The sequence below is a fragment of the Coregonus clupeaformis genome, chromosome 37 (genome assembly GCF_020615455.1).
Source record: "Coregonus clupeaformis isolate EN_2021a chromosome 37, ASM2061545v1, whole genome shotgun sequence".
Classification (NCBI taxonomy): domain Eukaryota; kingdom Metazoa; phylum Chordata; class Actinopteri; order Salmoniformes; family Salmonidae; genus Coregonus; species Coregonus clupeaformis.
The window spans coordinates 3,422,274-3,445,191 of NC_059228.1; the positions used below are offsets into that span (position 1 = coordinate 3,422,274).

The 22,918-nt window shown below is 43.6% G+C and overlaps 1 protein-coding gene across 24 annotated transcripts in view; it reads right to left on the bottom strand.

Annotated features, from left to right (window-relative positions):
- LOC121553184 (actin-binding LIM protein 1) overlaps positions 1-22,918 on the bottom strand; it is a 124,452-nt gene that overhangs the window by 82,043 nt on the left and 19,491 nt on the right. For 7 of the 24 annotated variants that reach the window (XM_041866172.2, XM_041866168.2, XM_041866155.2 and 4 more), the window contains exon 1: positions 5,625-6,250. The exons of 2 other annotated variants lie outside the window; for them this stretch is intronic. In XM_041866172.2, the coding sequence (XP_041722106.1) occupies positions 5,625-5,853 (229 nt within the window). In that variant the 5' untranslated portion in view covers positions 5,854-6,250. Of the gene's footprint in view, positions 1-5,624; positions 6,255-22,918 lie in introns of those variants that run through there. 15 more of the 24 variants (XM_041866171.2, XM_041866170.2, XM_041866167.2 and 12 more) reach the window with 4 other exon arrangements.

The window sequence follows — 22,918 nt, forward strand, 5'->3', positions numbered from 1 at the left end:
ACAAGACCACTGATAATCTCCCTCGATCTGGGGCTCCACGCAAGATCTCACCCCGTGGGGTCAAAATGACCACAAGAACGGTGAGCAAAAATCCCAGAACCACACAGGGGGACCTAGTGAATGACCTGCAGAGAGCTGGGACCAAAGTAACAAAGCTTACCATCAGTAACACACTACACCGCCAGGGACTCAAATCATGCAGTGCCAGACGTGTCCCCCTGCTTAAGCCAGTACATGTCCAGGCCCGTCTGAAGTTTGCTAGAGTGCATTTGGATGATCCAGAAGAGGATTGGGAGAATGTCATATGGTCAGATGAAACCAAAATAGAACTTTTTGGTAAAAACTCAACTCGTCGTGTTTGGAGGACAAAGAATGCTGAGTTGCATCCAAAGAACACCATACCTACTGTGAAGCATGGGGGTGGAAACATCATGCTTTGGGGCTGTTTTTCTGCAAAGGGACCAGGACGACTGATCCGTGTAAAGGAAAGAATGAATGGGGCCATGTATCATGAGATTTTGAGTGAAAACCTCCTTCCATCAGCAAGGGCATTGAAGATGAAACGTGGCTGGGTCTTTCAGCATGACAATGATCCCAAACACACCGCCCGGGCAACGAAGGAGTGGCTTCGTAAGAAGCATTTCAAGGTCCTGGAGTGGCCTAGCCAGTCTCCAGATCTCAACCCCATAGAAATTATTTGGAGGGAGTTGAAAGTCCGTGTTGCCCAGCGACAGCCCCAAAACATCACTGCTCTAGAGGAGATCTGCATGGAGGAATGGGCCAAAATACCAGCAACAGTGTGTGAAAACCTTGTGAAGACTTACAGAAAACGTTTGACCTGTGTCATTGCCAACAAAGGGTATATAACAAAGTATTGAGAAACTTTTGTTATTGACCAAATACTTATTTTCCACCATAATTTGCAAATAAATTCATTACAAATCCTACAATGTGATTTTCTGGATATATTTTTCTCATTTTGTCTGTCATAGTTTACGTGTACCTATGATGAAAATTACAGGCCTCTCTCATCTTTTTAAGTGGGAGAACTTGCACAATTGGTGGCTGGTGAATTGGTGAAATTGGTGAAAAAAAAAGAGGACTGAGCACGCCCCCATTCTCATCGACGGGTCTGTAGTGGAACAGGTTGAGAGCCTCAAGTTCCTTGGTGTCCACATCACCAATGAAGAGGGCACGACAAAGCCTATTCCCCCTCAGGAGACTGAAAAGATTTGGCATGGGTCCTCAGATCCTCAAAAAATTATACAGCTGCACCATCGAGAGCATCCTGACTGGTTGCATCACCGCCTGGTATGGCAACTGCTTGGCCTCCGACCGCAAGGCACTACAGAGGGTAGTGCGTACGGCCCAGTACATCACTGGGGCCAAGCTTCCTGCCATCCAGGACCTCTATACCAGGCGGTGTCAGAGGAAGGCCCTCAAAATTGTCAAAGACTCCAGCCACCCTAGTCATAGACTGTTCTCTCTGCTACCGCACGGCAAGCGGTACCGGAGTGCCAAGTCTAGGTCCAAAAGACTTCTCAACAGCTTCTACCCCCAAGCCATAAGACTCCTGAACAGCTAATCATGGCTACCCGGACTATTTGCACTGCCCCCCCACCCCATCCTTTTTACGCTGCTGCTACTCTGTTAATTATTTATGCATAGTCACTTTAACTCTACCCACATGTACATATTACTTCAACTACCTCAACTAGCCGGTGCCCCCGCACATTGACTCTGCACCGGTACCCCCCTGTATATATAGCCTCCCTACTGTTATTTTATTTTACTTCTGCTCTTATTTTTTCTCAACACTTTTTTTGTTGTTGTTTTATTTTTACTTTTTTTGTTAAAAATAAATGCACTGTTGGTTAAGGGCTGTAAGTAAGCATTTCACTGTAATGTCTGCACCTGTTGTATTCGGCGCATGTGACCAATACAATTTGATTTGATTTGATTTGATTTGATTTGACTAAATACTTTTTTCCCCACTGTATAAACACCAGATTTTCTGCGTTAAAAAACAACAACATATCTTTATCCTTATATAAAATCCTGACCTTGAATGCAAACACTAACAAGACTTTTGGAATTGATTTATGATTTATTTGAACAGGGAAATGTACCACACCTAAACTGGAGCATTTCATGCGTTGAACCATCATAATCATATTGAATAAATCCACTTTGCATCGATTAAGGTTCAAAATGTTATGGGCCCCCTAAACTGGTTCTGTGCCCCACCTTGGCCACCTCATTCAAAATGTTCTGGACACGCCACTGGTTGGGGGTCCTCGAGCGGAGAAATTATTATTACTAGTATTATTTATTTTTATTATGCCCAGCTCATGAGGTCCCTTGATGATGTGAGGCCTGAGGTAATTGCCTCTTCTGCCTAATGGTAAATCCACCACTGATTATTACAATAACCCAACACAAACTGGGATTAATTCTAATCCTGCTCTTAATTAAAGTGCAGCCATTGGCTCTCTATCTATCTTTGGACATTGATGGGGGGTTGGCTTCTGATAGTATAATGTATTACAAAACAGAGATAATGGCCATGTGATAAGAGCGAGTTAGTTATCATGCACATCTTTCAATCTGAGGTACGTCTCAAATGGTATCCTTTTTCCTATTTAGTGCACTATATGTGACTCACCACCTGGATTTGGTCTTATGTAGCAAAATTTGAAATCGTATTTTTTACATTGGATAAGAGCTACTAAATGTTATATCATACACTGCATTTGAGGAACAATGGGTAAGTAATTCTGCTTTGAAAGTTGATAAACTTGTAAACTCACTTTTGAGAAAATGGAATTTGAATGTTTTGGTATCTAGCGAAGAGCTCTTCTTTTTCTTTTCTTTTTTTCTTTTTTTTTGGGGGGGGTTGATCAGCTTAATATTAGATTGTAACTTCCATCAATGTAATTGTCTGCATCACTTCCAATCCCCCATGTTTATATATATATATATATATATAAACATGTATATATATATATACACATACATATATATATATATATACACACACATACACACATACATACACATATACATATACATATACACACATACACACACACATACACACCCACATACATACCTACATACATACATACATATCCTTTTTAAAAATATATATATTTCCCTTTATTACTTTCCAACCCCGACACCCTTTCCCCACTTGGAGTAAACTAGTGAACAACAACGCCTAGGCCTCTACTTTCAGCCCATACCCACTATCTACATTTTATGGACACAGTCAATTTTACAATAATTACATTTTGTTTGTTCTTTCTCCTGAACTTCTTCTACTCTCAACCTCTCCGATCATTTTCATGATGTCCATCCGGTTTGCTTCTATATGCCATATCTTTCCAACTGTGCTCCTTCACAAAAGCTCCCAACCTACAACCCATATAGTTATTATGGACACAGCGTGCCTACATTATTAGTTATCTTGTTATTGTTTGTTGTTAGTTGTTATTACTCCCATCCTTCAATTCCATTCAACACCTCCCATCTATCTTTTAACACCATCCATATAGGAATTCTATTTGCCATATATATATTTCAACTGTACTGTGATGTCTTACAACAGTTCTGAACCTTTCTATTCTCATTGTTTCTACAGATTGTGAATTGAAAATAAACATTTTTGCTAATAGTATTATTATGTTATTGATTGATTGAATATGACTTTTCAGATCACCCAGTAGTGCTATCTGCAGGGTTAGCTCCAGGTAAATATTGCAATCCTTTAGCCATTCCTGGACCAGTGTCCAAAAACAAGCTACAAATGGACAGTACCAAAACAAATGATCTAATGATTCTGTCTCTTCGCAGCAAAATCTGCAGAGCTGGGAAGATTGTATCCCCCATATAAATAACATTCTATTGGTAGCAAGAATGTTATATATTATATAGACAACCTCTTTGTCTATACCCATTCAGCATCATTCACACCCTCTTAAGCTTTAGCCCCACTCATCTCGTTTCGCTCTCGGAGCGTTCAGAGCGCATACTTGACGTTCTGGCCAATGATTTGTTCACCTCTGGATAACATGAAAACACCCTAACCAGCTTTGCTGGCAACAATTTCATTATGCTTTTTTGACGATGTTTACTGACACCGGCCATATTCAACGGGTGTTGTACACTTTAGCTTAAGACATGTAGCCAGCTAGCTAGGTAACGGTAGCTAACTCCGTTCCGTACATATGTGGGCAACCGAGGCATTCAAACGAGGCTGCAATGAAAACTAATGGGACTGTAGCGACTGTGTTGGCATCAAAATCCGGGGTGTGAACTAGGTTTCGATTCAGCATTGATTGACATGGTAATGGACCAATAGTATTGGGGCGGCAGGTAGCTTAGTGGTTAAGAGCGTTGTGCCAGTAACCGAAAGGTCGCTGGTTCTACTCCCCGAGCCGACTAGTTGAAAAATCTGTCGATGTGCCCTTGAGCAAGGCACTTAACCCTAATTGCTCATGTAAGTCGCTCTGGATAAGTGTGTCTGCTAAATGACTAAAATGTAAAAATGAGAAGAGTTGAAAAAACGGACTCCGCTGACGCTGTACGTTAAAGTGTGTGTCACGACCTAACAACCATCTAAAAGATGTTGAAAAACGTCTTTATACAACAAGTTTACAACCTGACCATGTCATAATGAAGTCATTGCAACTTTCCCCCCCTGCTGTGGCTAGATGTACATATCTAGTATAAGAAAACGCTGTCCACCACTGAGGATGGACCAACGATCGATTATTTTCAACTGATCAACTTCAAGTAGTGCACTATATAGGGAATAGGGTGCCATTTGGGACACAGACCATATCTCACAGCCTGGCGTGCAGGCAATGGATGAATAAGGTCTGGATAGACCATATCTCACAGCCTGGCGTGCAGGCAATGGATGAATAAGGTCTGGATAGTCCTCATCCACACTGTAATCCTGATGTAAACCACCATGTTGGTTCCTTACTTGGCAGACTGTGGCCCTTTTCCCCACATAAGTTTTATATTACGTAAATTACGAGAAGACAGCAATACATTTTTGACTTCTCTGCAATAACAGTTTTTTGGAGTCAATAAAATATGATTGCGTAACACACCACACACACGTGGACGTGCACACAGACACACACATGCGCGCACGCACACAGACACACACACACACAGGCCAGTGCTGGACTGCCTGAAGTAGTATAATTATTGACTTTCAACACAATTAAAATGAAGTAATCTCTTTACAACACCTTATCAATTCACTTTCATAATCTGCTTTATTCCGCCTACTCACAAACAGCACGCTGAGCTTTGACTGATGCTGCACTTGGACCACAGCACTTAATGCTAATATCAAACAGTACTCAAAAAGTATGTAGAGCTAGTTGTATAACTCTGAAAAACAATACCCAGTTCAAAGTGACTAATGAAGTGAAGAGTGAAGAGATTAATAGATACAGGCAGGCAAGCAGGCTGGCAGGCAGACACAAAGACAGACAGACCAGTAGACAGACAGACAGACAGACCGACAGACAGACAGACAGACAGGCAGACAGAAAAAAAAGATTTTCCCTGCCGGCTCCTCCTACCCCATACCATAGCCCTACCTGGTGCCAGATCGATAAGTCTCTCACTCAGGTAATAGTCGTTAGGGTTGAGGTACGGCAGCTGCTGCATGTACACTTTGGGAATGAGGTAGAGCACCTCAGCCACTTGCCCATCCTCAATGATGGACATGCGCTTGACTGAGTTTCTATGTTTGATGTGGGTGAGGCGGTCCACTGTGTGGCTACGGTTGGAGCTACACAGCTTGCCCAGTCTGTTGAGGGTGGGCATGTTGCCCGGTTCCTCCTCAGCCTTCCCACAGAGCAGGGTACAACACTCTAAATACAACTCAGCCAGAATCCTAGGATGGCTTTCACGTCTACCAGGACACTTCAAACCTCCAGCGCAGAAGACATCGACGGAAACGTGGGTACAGGCCTCGAAAATCTCAGAGCTGTGAACATGTCAGACATCCACCATCACGTGTCATGTAAAGATCCAAAGACAGAGCGTGATGTAGATCTCCAAAGGAATCTCCTCCTGTAGATCTCCTTCAAGTGGACATCCCAGACCTCCAGAGCAGAGGTGACGCTTCAAGAATAGAACCTGTATCACAGGTGTTCATTTCAGTCTTCAGGGTCGAGGTCAAGACAGCAAACAGCAGGCAGAGAGCACAGAGCATTTACCACATAGCATAGCCTAAAGGTATACAGCAGAACAGTGTAGGGATAAAGAGGCTTAAACTGTGTCTTCCACCCAACCAGATCAGCCAGCTTCTTCCCCCTCTTCCTTAAGCAGCTTAGGGCTGACGTAGACTCCATGATTATCTTCAGGGTGGGGTTAGGTGGCCTGGGTATACTGTAAAGGGGTTGCCGTGAATTTGACAGTAACTTACACCTACTGTAATCTAAATACAGTATCAAAGCATGTACTGTGTAATGACAACACAGTACAATACGGTAAAATTGACTCTATTATACTGTACAAAAGTAAATGCTACGGTACTCATAGTGAATGAACAAATTCATTGATTAAATTCATTGACGGGAGATGGGGTTTGTGATTCACAGTATTTTACTGTAATAATATTGGATTGGTGCAAGCAGGTTGGCTGCTACACTGTAAAAAAATAATGTTGTTTTTACAGTAACTTACTGGCAGCTGTAAGAAAAAAAGGTACCATAAAAAAAAGGTACAGTATGTTACCGTGCTGTATTTCACGGTATCCAATACTGTTACTGTAATAGATTTATGGTACCAATAATGCTACTGTAGTCACTTTATGGTAACAAATACTCTTACTGTAATCTTTGGTACCGTTTTTTTGCGGTAACTTACAGTTAACTGCACTATTAAAACATTTATTTAATTTTACGGTACACTACTGGCTACTGGTTGCCGTGAAAATACGGTAAATATACAATAAGTTAGTGTGTTTTTACTATTAAATTAAGATGTTTTTGCTACTGAATGCTAATAAATTGGGACTATACATCACTTAGGATTTGAACTCACAACCTATTGGTTGGTAACTACTTGAATTTCCTGCAACGCCACCAGGTCAGTGAGAATACAATAGAAAAATAAAGTACATATACGACAACTTGAAGGTGTTATTGCTGTTTCATGACAGTATGTTGCTGTATTCTGATTACAGTACACTCTTGGTTGCCAGCAATGTGACATTTCCTAGCTACACCACCATATCTGTGGGCGTGATAGAGATTGGCCACAGATTTATTTGCAAGAATACATTTCTGCACTTTGCTAAAAGTTGCCCAATATCAAGTCAATAACTGTACGACTATCAAGGACACTCGACGGGAAGTGTTCATGAATGCTCTGGGGAATTGAACTTGCAACTTCTTGTAGAGCCCTTCACCAGCATTAATTTTAAAGGTCCCGAACAGCCATTCTGATTCCCATGTAAAATAGCATTATGAAAAACTAAAATATGACCCATAATATTTTTAGGGGATGGAAACACTTTGTTTTTTTTGTTTTTTTGTACTTCTCTCATGACTAACTACCAGGAAGTTTGAAAAGACAGGTTGAGTGGGCTGGGAGTTTATATTCATGAGCTCGCCTTGACTGACAGTTCTTTGAAACGCCTACGTCAAGAAACTTGAATGCAGTGAGCAGTGTTGCTGTAATCTCCTGTCAAGCAAATTTGGTGATCCACAAAGCAACATTGAAATTGCATCAATGATGTCAAATGTTTGTATACATCTCCCATTTGGCATGTCTCTTGGAATGCAATTCACAGCAGCACTGAATGACGTATTGACATGACAACTGTGTCAGCGTTTTGAACGACCCTTCCCCCCCTTTTGTTCCATGCTAGCTGAAGAACTAGCTAGCCAGTAACTAGCTAACACCAGACACAGATGAAAGGGGAGACATATAAGTATCTATGCCATAGATGAATAATGTAAACTTATTGTGTAAATTATATATACAAAATGTATGTGGACACACCTTCAAATTAGTGGATTCGGCTATTTCAGCCACACCCGTTGCTGACAGGTGTATAAAATCGAGCACACAGCCATGCAATCTCCATAGACAAACATTGGCAGTAGAATCAAATAAAATCTAATCAAATGTTATTGGCCACATGCGCCGAATACAATAGGTGCAGACATTACAGTGAAATGCTTATTTACAGCCCTTAACCAACAGTGCATTTATTTTTAATAAAAAAGTAAAATAAAACAACAACAAAAAAGTGTTGAGAAAAAAAAAAGCAGAAGTAAAATAAAATAACAGTAGGGAGGCTATATATACAGGGGGGTACCGGTGCAGAGTCAATGTGCGGGGGCACCGGCTAGTTGAGGTAGTTGAAGTAATATGTACATGTGGGTAGAGTTAAAGTGGCTATGCATAAATAATTAACAGAGTAGCAGCAGCGTAAAAAGGATGGGGTGGGGGGTGAGGGTGGGGGGGCAGTGCAAATAGTCCGGGTAGCCATGATTAGCTGTTCAGGAGTCTTATGGCTTGGGGGTAGAAGCTGTTGAGAAGTCTTTTGGACCTAGACTTGGCACTCCGGTACCGCTTGCCGTGCGGTAGCAGAGAGAACAGTCTATGACTAGGGTGGCTGGAGTCTTTGACAATTTTGAGGGCCTTCCTCTGACACCGCCTGGTATAGAGGTCCTGGATGGCAGGAAGCTTGGCCCCAGTGATGTACTGGGCCGTACGCCCTACCCTCTGTAGTGCCTTGCGGTCAGAGGCCAAGCAGTTGCCATACCAGGCGGTGATGCAACCAGTCAGGATGCTCTCGATGGTGCAGCTGTATAATTTTTTGAGGATCTGAGGACCCATGCCAAATCTTTTCAGTCTCCTGAGGGGGAATAGGCTTTGTCGTGCCCTCTTCACGACTGTCTTGGTGTGTTTGGACCATGATAGTTAGTTGGTGATGTGGACACCAAGGAACTTGAAGATCTCAACCTGTTCCACTACAGCCCCGTCGATGAGAATGGGGGCGTGCTCAGTCCTCTTTTTTTCCTGTAGTCCACAATCATCTCCTTTGTCTTGGTCACGTTGAGGGAGAGGTTGTTATCCTGGCACCACACGGCCAGGTCTCTGACCTCCTCCCTATAGGCTGTCTCATCGTTGTCGGTGATCAGGCCTACCACTGTTGTGTCGTCCTCTTACTGAAGAGCTCAGTGACTTTCAATGTGTAACCTAGGATGCCACCTTTCCAACAAGTCAGTTCGTCAAATTTCCGCCCTGCTAGAGCTACCCTGATCAACTGTAAGTGCTGTTATTGTGAAGTGAAAACGTCTAGGAACAACAACGGCTCAGCCGCGAAGTGGTAGGCCACACAAGATCACAGAACGGGACTGCCGGGTGCTGAAGCGCGTAGCTCATAAAAATCGTCTGTCTTCGGTTGCTACACTCATTACCGAGTTCCAAACTGCTTCTGGAAGCAACGTCAGCACAATAACTGTTCGTCGGGAGCTTCATGAAATGGGTTTCCATGGCCGAGAAGCTACATACAAGCCTAAGATCACAATGCGCAATGCCAAGCATCGGCTGGAGTGGTGTAAAGCTCGCTGCCATTGGACTCTGGAGCAGTGGAAACACATTCTCTGGTGTGATGAATCACGCTTCACCATCTGACAGTCCAACGGACAAATCTGGGTTTGGCAGATGCCAGAAGAACGCTACCTGCCCCAATGCATAGTGCCAACTGTAAAGTTTGGAGGAATAATGGTCTGGGGCAGTTTTTCATGGTTCGCACTAGGCCCCTTAGTTCCAGTGAAGTGAAATCTTAATGCTGCAGCATACAATGACATTCCAGACGATTTTGTGCTTCCAACTTTGTGGCAACAGTTTGGGGAAGGCCCTTTCCTGTTTCAGCATGACAATGCCCCCATGCACAAAGCGAGGTCCATACAGAAATGGTTTGTCAATATCAGTGTGGAAGAACTTGACTGGCCTGTACAGAGCCCTGACCTCAACCCCATCGAACACCTTTGGGATGAATTGGAAGGCCGACTTCGAGCCAGGCCTAATCGCCCAACATCAGTGCGCGACCTCACTAATGCTCTTGTGGCTGAATGGAAGCAAGTCCCCACAGCAATGTTCCAACATCTAGTGGAAAGCCTTCCCAGAAGAGTGGAGGCTGTTATAGTAGTAAAGGGGGGACCAACTCCATATGAATGCCTATGATTTTGGAATGAGATGTTCAACGAGCATGTGTCCACATACTTTTGGTCATGTAGTGTATTTGCTGACACCCTGCAGTCAGATTCTGGCACTAGTAGATTAGCTATCTAGCTAAATTCTGTAAACCACGCCCTTCCAAAAACACGCCTTCTCCGATATTAGTTATAAGGCGGTACTTATTTAAATTAGGTAAGAGAATATCATGTTACCATTGGTGTATTAAAATGAGAGTTAGGGTGATGTCACCCTATACACTTAATAATCCCGCTTTCTGAATCTAAGTGTTTGACATGGGGAGGGGACCAGTAACTTTATCAATGTACAAGCAACAGTCATTTTTCATACTTTGGTCATCATACTTTCATCTGGTTTCATCCAAATACAGTATCATCCAATTTCATGGAAACATGATTTTGACTGTTCATAACATTTAAGCCCTACCCATGCCCGCAACGTTCAGGCCCCTACCCTACCTAGGCCCGATTCCTTCTACCAAATTCAAGGCCCGGCCTTGCCTGAAACCCGAAATCAGAAATAACTTTATCCATTAGTAAATCCATTAGCTGCTCCTCTCTGTCTGTCACTCGCACCCTGCGTGCAGCTTGCTCTGCATGCGCTCTGCTCATGGTGTCTCTGAGTATGTGAGTATCCATAGCAATGGTTCCGTTTGGGCTGCTATGCTCAAAGAAGAGACATGAGAGAGCAGTTAGCTGTTAGCTACTTTTTGTCACTCTAAGCCCAAAACTCAAGGAAAAATTATATATTTTTTTTACAGTACAATTAAAAATACAGCAATCTTTTCACTGCCCAAAACATTTTCCCACAATGCACCATAATTTACAGTAAGCTGCAGTCAGTGGCGGCTCCTGAAAAAATTCTCAGGAGGGGCAATTTTTCTGATGATTTAGGTGACCTACACACATTTTAAAAAATATATGTCCAGCAACAACATGAAGACAGGGGCAGCATATAAGTCAATACCAGAAGCATTTATTGACTGATCTGGGGAGATGGATTCCAGTTTCTGTGACAGATTATAAATAATCTCTGATGCCTTTGTTATATTAGCTTTTGGTTGAATGTACTGTCGTAGTAAATATATAATGTTATAGCTTGGTCTGACTCAAATCTTGTGCATGACCCATTTTGTGTTGGGCGTTTGTTTTCAATCAATGCTGTTCCTATCCTATAACAATGGACAAAAGAGTCCTATCTTGTCAGCCTTGTCAGCAGGTGGCCAAGGACAACACCCACGCCATAGGTCTCTCAGTTCTTCCAACTCACGAGTTCTTGCTCTGAGGACACACACACACACACACATCATCACTGTTAAACACACACACACACACACACACAAAAATCCCCTCTCTTTAGGCTGAACATTTGAAGACAGAGAACCCGACTCAGAGCCAATGCAACAGTGGAGGGGACCTCGCCCAACTCATCAGGACCAATCAGAAGATCAGAACTACTAGATTCAACCTACATCATTTATTGTATAAAATGTCTGCACACAATGTTTTCGGGGCTCTCTTCAGATAGCTCCCTAAGAGTTTGACGAACGAGTCCGTGCACCCGATTCCAGATATCTTTACCTCTGAATAAACTGCCTTTATTATACCATATCCACCCTGTCCAAAGTCTCTACTTGGTCTCAGTTCTCCAGTAAACTTGTGATTATCAACAGTACACAACGGTAACAAACAATTGGGGGAACTCACGGGGCAGATAGTAAGGTCGCAGTGACACAGAAAGCAGTTCAATGTCGGGGGGTACAGAGTCGCTCTCTTACCAGGATCGATTTTCCCTGTGACTGTCAGATCGCTGTCCGCTCTGACCAGGGTGAAGCCGGCCGGCTCCACTTCTCTGTCCGGGACTCTGTCATCCAGCCAAGTCTCCCAGCTGTATTGGATTCCGCTGCCAGCAGCGTTTTCATTATTTAGTCCGTTCGTAGCGGGTATGTACACGATCAACAAGATCAGTCCAAAACCCACCACTGGAAATCCATGGTTGGCAGAATGTTTGTAAACTAAGTGTACAAATTAAAAACATAAAATAACGCCACTAAGTGTACAAATTAAAAACATAAGATAACGCCACACTGCAGGTCGCAACAGAGACGCTGCTAGCCGCTATTTTCTTAGTTACGTTCATGATTACGTCACGTATGACGAAAGCGCGTAAGTGCAAGCCCTCAGAAACACATAGAGATTGTATTGAAAGCTTTGAAATTTGAAAAAATAGATTTTACATCAGAGTCTATGACAGACTTCTGGGCGATTTTCAACTTGACTGAAATCGCCCCAAAAACGGGCGGGGCCATTTGAAGCACGACTTTAGCCTGATTTGACATTTAGTGGCAGTCAGATCAGATTAGAACACTGATAATACTGTTGCCGTGATATAATTGATTAGAAAAAAAATCCCTTCCTTTTCCCGTTTGGCAGTGCGTCGCCCATATCGCCCTATTGAACACACCGCCCCTGGCTGCAGTAAAAGGTTTCACACCATTTTACTGTTGATAATACACAAATGTACCATATAAATTACTGTTTTCCTTTACAATGTACAGTACCAGTCAATAGTTTGGACATAAATCAAATCAAATCAAATTTTGTTTGTCACATACACGTGTTTAGCAGATGTTATTGCAGGTGTAGCGAAATGCTTGTGCTTCTAGCTCCGACAGTGCAGTAATATCTAACAAGTAATATCTAACAATTTCACAACATATACCCAAAACACACAAATCTAGTAAGGAATGGAATTTAAGAATATATACATATATGGACAAGCAATGACAGAGTGGCATGGACTAAGATACAGTAGAATATTCTAGAATAGAATACAGTATATACATATGAGATGAGTAGTGCAAGATATGTAAACATTGTTAAAGTGACTAGTGTTCCATTTCTTAAAGTGGCCAGTGATTCCAACAGGCAGCAGCAGCCTCTAATGTGCTAGTGATGGCTATTTAACAGTTAGATGGCCTTGAGATAGAAGCTGTTTTTCATTCTCTCGGTCCCAGCTTTGATGCACCTGTACTGACCTCGCCTTCTGGATGATAGCGGGGTGAACAGGCAGTGGCTCGGGTGGTTGATGTCCTTGATTATGTTTTTGGCCTTCCTGTGACATCGGGTGCTGTAGGTGTCTTGGAGGTCGGGTAGTTTGCCCCCGGTAATGCGTTCGGCAGACCGCACCACCCTCTGGAGAGCCCTGCGGTTGCGGGCAGTGCACTTGCCGTACCAGGCGGTGATACAGCCCGACAGGATGCTCTCAGTTGTGCATCTGTAAAAGTTTGTGAGGGTTTTAGGTGCCAAGCCAAATTTCTTCAGCCTCCTGAGGTTGAAGAGGCTCTGTTGCGCCTTCTTCACCACACTGTCTGCGTGCGTGGACCATTTCAGTTTGTCAGTGATGTGTACGCCAAGGAACTTGAAGCTTTCCACCTTCTCCACTGCGGTCCCGTCGATGTGGATAGGGGGGGTTTCCTGAAGTCCACGATCATCTCCTTTGTTTGTTGATGTTGAGTGAGAGTTTATTTTCCTGGCACCACACTCCCAGAGCCCTCACCTCCTCCCTGTAGGCGGTCTCGTCATTGATGGTAATCAAGCCTACTACTGTTGTGTCTTCTGCAAACTTGATGATTGAGTTGGAGGCGTGCTTTGCCACGCAGTCATGGGTGAACAGGGAGTACAGGAGGGGGCTGAGCACGTACCCTTGTGGGGCCCCAGTGTTGAGGATCAGCGAAGTGGAGATGTTGTTTCCTACCTTCACCACCTGGGGGTGACCAGTCAGGAAGTCCAGGACCCAGTTGCACAGGGCGGGGTTCAGACCCAGGGCCTCGAGCTTAATGATGAGCAACACCTACATACCTACTAATTCAAGGGTTTTTCTTTGTTTTTACTATTTTCTACATTGTAGAATAATAGTGAAGACATCAAAACTATTAAATAACACATACGTAATCATGTAGTAACCAAAAACGTTTTAAACAAATACAAAATATATTTAACATTTTAGATTCTTCAAAGTATCCACCCTTTGCCTTGATGACAGCTTTGCACACTCTTGGCATTCTCTCAACCAGCTTCACCTGGAATTATTTTCCAACAGTCTTGAAGGTGTTCATACATATGCTGAGCACTTGTTGGCTGCTTTTCCGTCACTCTGCCGTCCAACTCATCCCAAACCATCTCAGTTGGGTTGAGGTCGTGTGATTGTGGAGGCCAGGTCATCTGATGCAGCACTCCATCACCTCTTCTTCTTGGTCAAATAGCCCTTACACAGCCTGGAGGTGTGTTGGGTCATTGTCCTGTTGAAAAACAAATGATAGTCCCGCTAAGCGCAAACCAGATGGGATGGCGTATCGCTGCAGAATGCTGTGGTAGCCATGCTGGTTAAGTGTGCCTTGAATTCTAAATAAATCACAGACAGTGTCACCAGCAAAGCACCCCCACACCATAACACCTCCTCCTCCATGCTTCACGGTGGGAACCACACATGTGGAGATCATCCGTTCACCTACTCTGTGTCTGACACAGCGGTTGGAACCCAAATTCTCAAATTTGGACTAATCAGACCAAATCAGATTCCCACCTATCTAATGTCCATTGCTCGTGTTTCATGGCCCAAGCAAGTCTCTTCTTATTATTGGTGTCCTTTAGTAGTGGTTTCTTTGCAGCAATTCGACTTTGAAGGCCTGATTCACGCAGTCTCCTCTGAACAGTTGATGCTGAGACGTGTCTGTTACTTTTTATTTGGGCTGCAATTTCTGAGGCTGGTAAATCTAACGATCTTATCCTCTGCAGCAGAGGTAACTCTGGGTCTTCCTTTCCTGTGGCAGTCCTCATGAGAGCCAGTTTCATCATAGCGCTTGATGGTTTTTGCAACTACACTTGAAGAAACTTTCAAAGTTCTTGAAATGTTCTGTATTGACTGACCTTCATGTCTTAAAGTAATGATGGACTGTTGTTTCTCTTTGCTTATTTGAGCTTTTCTTGCCATAATATGGATTGGTCTTTTACCAAATAGGGCTAGCTTCTGTATACCAACTCTACCAGGTGACAACCACCAATGTCAAATGTGACATAACCCACTATGTCAAATTAGACATGAACCAGTGACATATGCACCGCTTAATAAAGGCTTTATAAATCCTATTACATTGACGCTTCACAAAGCCTCTATAACCTTGTCATGTCATACTCAGTGGCGATTTTAGCATGTAAATCTTGGTGGGGCAAACAAAACAAAAATTTGGGGACGCATTCCAGCAAAGCCGCTACACAACACAACACTAAACAATACATTAATTGCACTATAACGGTGACAAATGGTGCCCACAAACTGTTAGTGCCTACGTAAAGCTGTCCCAACAGCAGAGTCCCAACAGCAGTCCCAAAACCTTACCACTGCTACACCTGGCTATCAGCGGAGCCTTGTCTGGCAGCAAAACAGTTCATTTAGCCTCATTTACTGCCTTTAAAAAAAACATAGCTGATATGGCTGACTTGCTTAAACAAACGTGGTTTCTACTAACAATTGAGATGTACAAACTATGGCATAAGGGGACAACAAGCGGATAAGAGGCAATCCGTAATTTTGATTAAGACATTAATGAGCGAGCTAGGACGGACGTAGTCAACATAACTATTTGTTTAGCACTTTTGAAATGTACATCGACAGAATTCAGAACATGGGCCGTTCTTACAGTGTTCTCCCTGTACGTCAAGTCAGAACCGTAGGATAAATAAAGGGGGCATATAAGCAGACAATGAAAGCTCTTATTATATTTGATTATTACATTCCTCTAAAACAGGTTATAGGCTACATGTGCACCACCAAGTCAGAACAGTATGTGAAATTAAGAGGGGAAAATAGACCAAATGATTAGGGTGAGGCACATGGGCTACTAACAGTTTACTACACAACATACACTTAGTATTACTTTCTTAGCTACAGTATACATACAGTGGGGAAAAAAAGTATTTAGTCAGCCACCAATTGTGCATGTTCTCCCACTTAAAAAGATGAGAGAGGCCTGTAATTGTCATCATAGGTACACGTCAACTATGACAGACAAAATGAGGAAAAAAAATCCAGAAAATCACATTGTAGGATTTTTTATGAATTTATTGCAAATTATGGTGGAAAATAAGTATTTGGTCAATAACAAAAGTTTCTCAATACTTTGTTATATACCCCTTGTTGGCAATGACACAGGTCAAACGTTTTCTGTAAGTCTTCACAAGGTTTTCACACACTGTTGCTGGTATTTTGGCCCATTCCTCCATGCAGATCTCCTCTAGAGTAGTGATGTTTTGGGGCTGTCGCTGGGCAACACGGACTTTCAACTCCCTCCAAAGATTTTCTATGGGGTTGAGATCTGGAGACTAGCTAGGCCACTCCAGGACCTTGAAATGCTTCTTACGAAGCCACTCCTTCGTTGCCCGGGCAGTGTGTTTGGGATCATTGTCATGCTGAAAGACCCAGCCACGTTTCATCTTCAATGCCCTTGCTGATGGAAGGAGATTTTCACTCAAAATCTCACGATACATGGCCCCATTCATTCTTTCCTTTACACGGATCAGTCGTCCTGGTCCCTTTGCAGAAAAACAGCCCCAAAGCATGATGTTTCCACCCCCCATGCTTCACAGTAGGTATGGTGTTCTTTGGATGCAACTCAGCATTCTTTGTCCTCCAAACACGATGAGTTGAGTTTTTACCAAAAAGTTCTATTTTGGTTTCATCTGACCATATGACATTCTCCCAATGATCTTCTGGATCATCCAAATGCACTCTAGCAAACTTCAGACGGGCCTGGACATGTACTGGCTTAAGCAGGGGGAAATGGCTTGCACTGCAGGACTTGAGTCCCTAGCGGCGTAGTGTGTTACTGATTGTAGGCTTTGTTACTTTGGTCCCAGCTCTCTGCAGGTCATTCACTACGTCCCCCGTGTGGTTCTGGGATATTTTCTCACCATTCTTGTGATCATTTTGACCCCACGGGGTGATATCTTGCGTGGAGCCCCAGATCGAGGGAGATTATCAGTGGTCTTGTATGTCTTCCATTTCCTAATAATTGCTCCCACAGTTGATTTCTTCAAACCAAGCTGCTTACCTATTGTAGATTCAGTCTTCCCAGCCTGGTGCAGGTCTACAATTTTGTTTCTGGTGCCCCTTTGACAGCTCTTTGGTCTTGGCCATAGTGGAGTTTGGAGTGTGACTGTTTGAGGTTGTGGACAGGTGTCTTTTATACTGATAACAAGCTCAAACAGGTGCCATTAATACCGGTAACAGTGGAGGACAGAGGAGCCTCTTAAAGAAGAAGTTACAGGTCTGTGAGAGCCAGAAATCTTGCTTGTTTGTAGGTGACCAAATACTTATTTTCCACCATAATTTGCAAATAAATTCATTAAAAATCCTACAATGTGATTTTCTGGATTTTTTTTTCTCAATTTGTCTGTCATAGTTGACGTGTACCTATGATGAAAATTACAGGCCTCTCTCATCTTTTTAAGTGGGAAAACTTGCACAATTGGTGGCTGACTAAATACTTTTTTCCCCACTGTATCTGCCTGGCATATTACATCATTCATGCAGCAGCATACAATACATTTTTGGACTGACCTTGTTGTGCTGTGCTCATTGAACTGGAAGGTGGCGCGGCGGTCCTTCGTGTGCAAATTTTGTCATCAAACTTTGCCATCAAAGTCTGGCATTCTCTGGATTTATGGTGCTTTCAAGACAACTGGGAACTCGGAAAAAAACAAGGTCGAATCATGATGATGTCAGTGATCTTCAGGTCATAGCTCTAGAAAGAGGCCCGAGTTCCTGACTTACAATTCCGAGTTGGATGGCCGTTCAAAACGTATTTTCCCAGTCGGAGCTAGTTTTTTCCTGAGTTCGCAGTTGTCTTGAACTCACTGAAGTCAGATTTTCCAGTTCTGAGTTAACAGTTGTTTTGAGCGTGGCAGAAATCATGATGGATTGACAGCATGGCCAATGTTGAATGTTTATCATTTTAAGCTTGGAAAAGAGAACCTTAAACCAAGAATTGGGACCACACACCCACTCCACTGAATAGCAGGCTAGTGATTACTTTGCAATGCTTGCAGTTAGCCACTGATTCCTTCCATACCACTCATTGTTGAATTTGCGATTTCCAACTTGTTGTGTAATGTTTCTGTCCAATGGCCGAATAGAACTGATACGTTTTATGCATAATTTCTCTTCATTATTTCTCTTCATACAGTATGACAAGGATTAAAAATGATTTGCCAGTATATTGTCGACTTGATTCATGATGATGGCTGCTAGCTAAGATTTTGAAAGTATGATTTTGACATGATCAGTCCAATCAAAGCTACTGTAGATATAATGTGATTTGACGTCATTTTACCTGTGGCCAATGACCTTGAGCCTTCTTGGATGGGCACTTCTAATGTAACTCCATGGCAGCACCCAAGGGGCTTGAATTTTCGAGCTCTACCCTTAGATTTGGCAGTGACGTAGTGTCCCCATGAGTGACAGAAAACTGAGCCAATCACGGCGCAATTAGATAACATTACCAACCCCTATGCTCCGTATTTTCCGCTGGCTGCCCTACCACCACAGAAAGCACTGAGCTAGGCTGAAATACCTGCATTTTGGAGCTGCCTTACTCAAGAAAGCAAAAAAGACACCATGTTTCTATGGAGGCTGTATTCACATCGTTTGCAAACTGATATGTGACACGTATTAATGCAAAATAACATGCAAAACAGGTAACACCCCCCGAAAAAATATATATATAATGTTTTATTTTTGTTTTTTATGTGGGGCTCAGAACACATAAATGACGGATCACCACTGGTCATACTCTAGAAATGTTCTAGGGGGCGTCATGACCTCCTCCTTTAGACTATTTGGCAGAACGCCCAGAATATGTTCTTTAAGTTAAGTTAGGAGACCCTATGAACTATGCCTATGTTACGTCTCTGTAACCAGTATATAATGGAACTAAATGGGACTGCCCCGTTAGCGCTCGAGACAGACGTTCACTATGGTGCATCAAGTTTGTTGGAACCTCTCCAGTTAACTGTTAATAAACAATTATTCATTTAAGATTGATTTAGAGTGTACCTGTGTAAAAATGTCCATGGCAATGGATTATTTATTCTGCCTGCAGAGCTTTCCAGTGGGGGTCTTTGAGGAAAACCGGTGGCGCATGTTATGAAGCGTGAGGGAAATACCCATCTGACCAAAAGACGACGAGACCCACCCAGACCAGAACCTTACTGTTAGCTTCCCAGGAGGAGACACATAATCCGCGAACAATTGAGGGACGGCAACTGACTTCAGTAAGTCAATTTAAATGAATCAGCATAAAAATACAAATAAATGATAAAAAATAAAATCAATGCGAGTAACGCATAAAAAGGTACCCATAGTCTTATAGAGAGAAGGTTATTTACTAGTCTAATGAGAAGACTAGAGCGAGGGTGTAATGGTACCATGGAAAGCCCTGCTGACAGCTGTCTGTAGGCATTTATAAGAATATGTCTACGTGGTCTGCAGCCACTACAAATAACACAAGGTGTTTTTGAATACGGGGTGTTATTTAGTTTTATAGGAAGTGGCAGTCTATAGGCATTTCTGAATTGTCTATGTGGTCTGGGACCACTGTCTCTGGGAGGCTAGAACCGTTGAAGATACATATGGTGCATAGATGCACATGGAGTGGTGTGGGTATAGTTATATAGGGAAAATAATAAATACCCCAACCAGTTCTGTAAGCTGAGTTTTTAGATCTATAACGTTATCTAGGGGTTCTGTCCAACACCGCCCATCGATCTACAGGTAGTGAGCACTGACAGGAGAAGCCATTGAAAGATTTGAGAGGATAACAGCCCCCAGACACTGATTTCCTCGATATTAAAGATATGTGTACCTCTCAGGCTGCTGCGCTGTGGTCGTTGCTGTGATGTGGATGTGAATAACTAAAGATTTATAACGTTATATAGGGATTCTGTATGGAGATATGAAAGAAAATAGTATTATTCCCGAATATTCTGTTAAATAGAACAGCTTGTGTAAATATCTAAACCCCTGTATGAATAGAACACTAGTCTAAAGGAGGAATTGGTGAGGAAAAGTATACTGGGTTACTAGAGATGATAAAGTAACAATGGAGAAAAAATAAATAATAATAATAATATACAACTTGCACACCCATACGTAGATGTATGTAAATGGTTTTATAAGAGCGTCCTCACGCTTTCCATTTGAAACAGTTTGGAACAGTTTGTGCATATATTACGACGACATGTTGTGATGTTTTTGTTCATATTGGTCTTCAGCAAGGTTTTTTTTCTGCTGTTCATGAAAACAAAAAACATTCTCGAGGCAAGACGAATTCTGGTAGCCGAAGTCTACAGCCCTTGGTCGGTCACTGGTCAACAGTAGGGATTCTTCAATGAAGTGTTTGTTGTCATTCAACAATAGATGACTTGTTTTCATGCTCATCTTGAGCAGCACTGCACCAAACATCTTAGTTAGATGTAATATTGCGCCACTAAGATCTCCTCTGCAAAAACTTCAAAATGAATGACAGATTTCTTGAGTTATGAGGAAGTGTATACTGGCTACGGTGTCTCAAGATGGGCAAACAGTACTATTTTTTCAAGCAATGGTCTTTTAAGGGAGTGTGCGAACACACTTGTTCGGCTTACCTATCCAAGTTCGCCTAGGCGCCAGCCGAACCGAAGCATGCGGAAGCCTTAACGGGTATGGATGCAGCCTTCCCTCCCTCTCTATCCCCTGCCTAATCACAGCCATGGCTTGGGGATGGATGCTTTTTCTCTTTCCCCAATGTAACCCCAGCGTCCCCCCTAACCCGATCTTCCCATCTACCAATCCTCTTTTCTAACTAATGGGCATGGCAGATGCAACCAGATGCTTCACCCTTCCCCCCCTCTCTCCATCCCCTGCCTAATCCAAGCTCTGTATGGGGGATGGATTATCTCTCGGCCCCCAACCTCCCTATTTCCGCCCCCTTCCTTCCACAGGCACCATCCATGTCGGCTGGCCCCGTAGACGTTAACCCCACCCCAGCGTCCGCTCCATCGACAGCCTACTCCCTCGTCTCCGTCCAACGCCGCAACCACTCCCTATCCAGACCATCTCCAGTCTCACCTGCCCTCCACCAGCAGATCATTAATGATAACAACATCAATCTAGCTGGCCTGCTCCTACCCTCCCATGGCTCTAGGTCCAGCTCTGCCATAGGTCACCCCTCCTCTCCAAGCTCTCAGCAACCAAGGATCCTCACTTCCTTAGAGTTTGCCCATGCTTTTTCCCTGTACAGCCTTTCCCTGGACGACTACTTCACAATCATCCTCAACCTGGCTGCCCAGTTCGGCGGCTCCGCCTTCCATTCCTACCACCTGTTCTCCGTCGCGGCCGCCAGCCGGGTGCAACAGCTCAATGAAGGCACCTACTTGGGTACTATCGATAACAAGCTATATTGCAGGAACACCGCCAAGCTCCCAGGTGTTCTGTGCCCCCTCTGCAACTTCTCCTCCCACCCCGGCACTCGCTGTTCCAGCCACGCTCCAAAGACTTCCTCTCCACACCACACCAGAACCCCCGTCTGGCCCTTCCAGCCCCCTGATCAATCAGGTCCCCAATCCGCTCCTATGGACTGACATCAACCAACAAGGGCGTCCCATCAAGTTCTCTGGGGGCCGCATAGTGTGCAATAACTTTAATGCACTCCGCTGCAATGCTTCCTCCTGCAAGTTGCTCCATGTCTTCTCCATCTGTGCCATGGCCTACACCGGTCATACCTGCCCCCGCAACCTTGATACCCACAACCCCTTCAAATCCAAGCAATTATGACCGACAAACCACCTCTCTAACCCCATCAACATCCAGCCAAACTCTCATCTTACCTCAATACCCCCTTCATTCAGTTCCTCCTCAAATGCCTCACTCATGGTTTCTCCCCCAGTCTCATCACTCTGCCATCATCATCCTTCACATGCCACAACATCCATACCGCAAGCACAGATCACGCATCAGTGGAAACCCTTCTTGCTAAGAAGATCAAAGAAAGCTTAATGATCGGCCCCTTCTCATCACCACCCTTCCCCATCTACAGGATCAGCCCCATAGGGATAGCAACACGTAAGTACTACTGAAAGAAATTACTCATTATCGACCTCTCTGCCCCCGCAACAGCCACATCCCTTGTATCAACAGCATCATCCCAAGCCAAGCCTTCTCTTTAGAGTTCCACACAGTCAACCACGCCATTTCTATGATCAAGCTTGCGAGATGTGGTGCTTAGCTCACCAAAGCTAATATCATCAGTGCCTTCAAGGTCCTTCCTCTGGCCCTGGAATTTGGGCATCTTTTTGGGGTCTGCTGGAAGGGCCAGTTCTACTTTACTATCCAGGCTCCTTGACTCCCTTTTGGAAGCACTCTGCTGGATCCTGACCAACAATTACAAACTGCCAAACGTCCTCCACCTCCTGTACGACTTCCTGGCCGTCGACTACCCATCATCCCCTCATGCACAAGGTTTCAACACCGTCACATCAGCTTTCAACTCCATCGGCATCCCCCTGTCTCTGGAGAAAACAGAAGGTCCATCCACCTCCCTAGAATTTCTAGGCATCACCCTCAACACAGTCTCCTT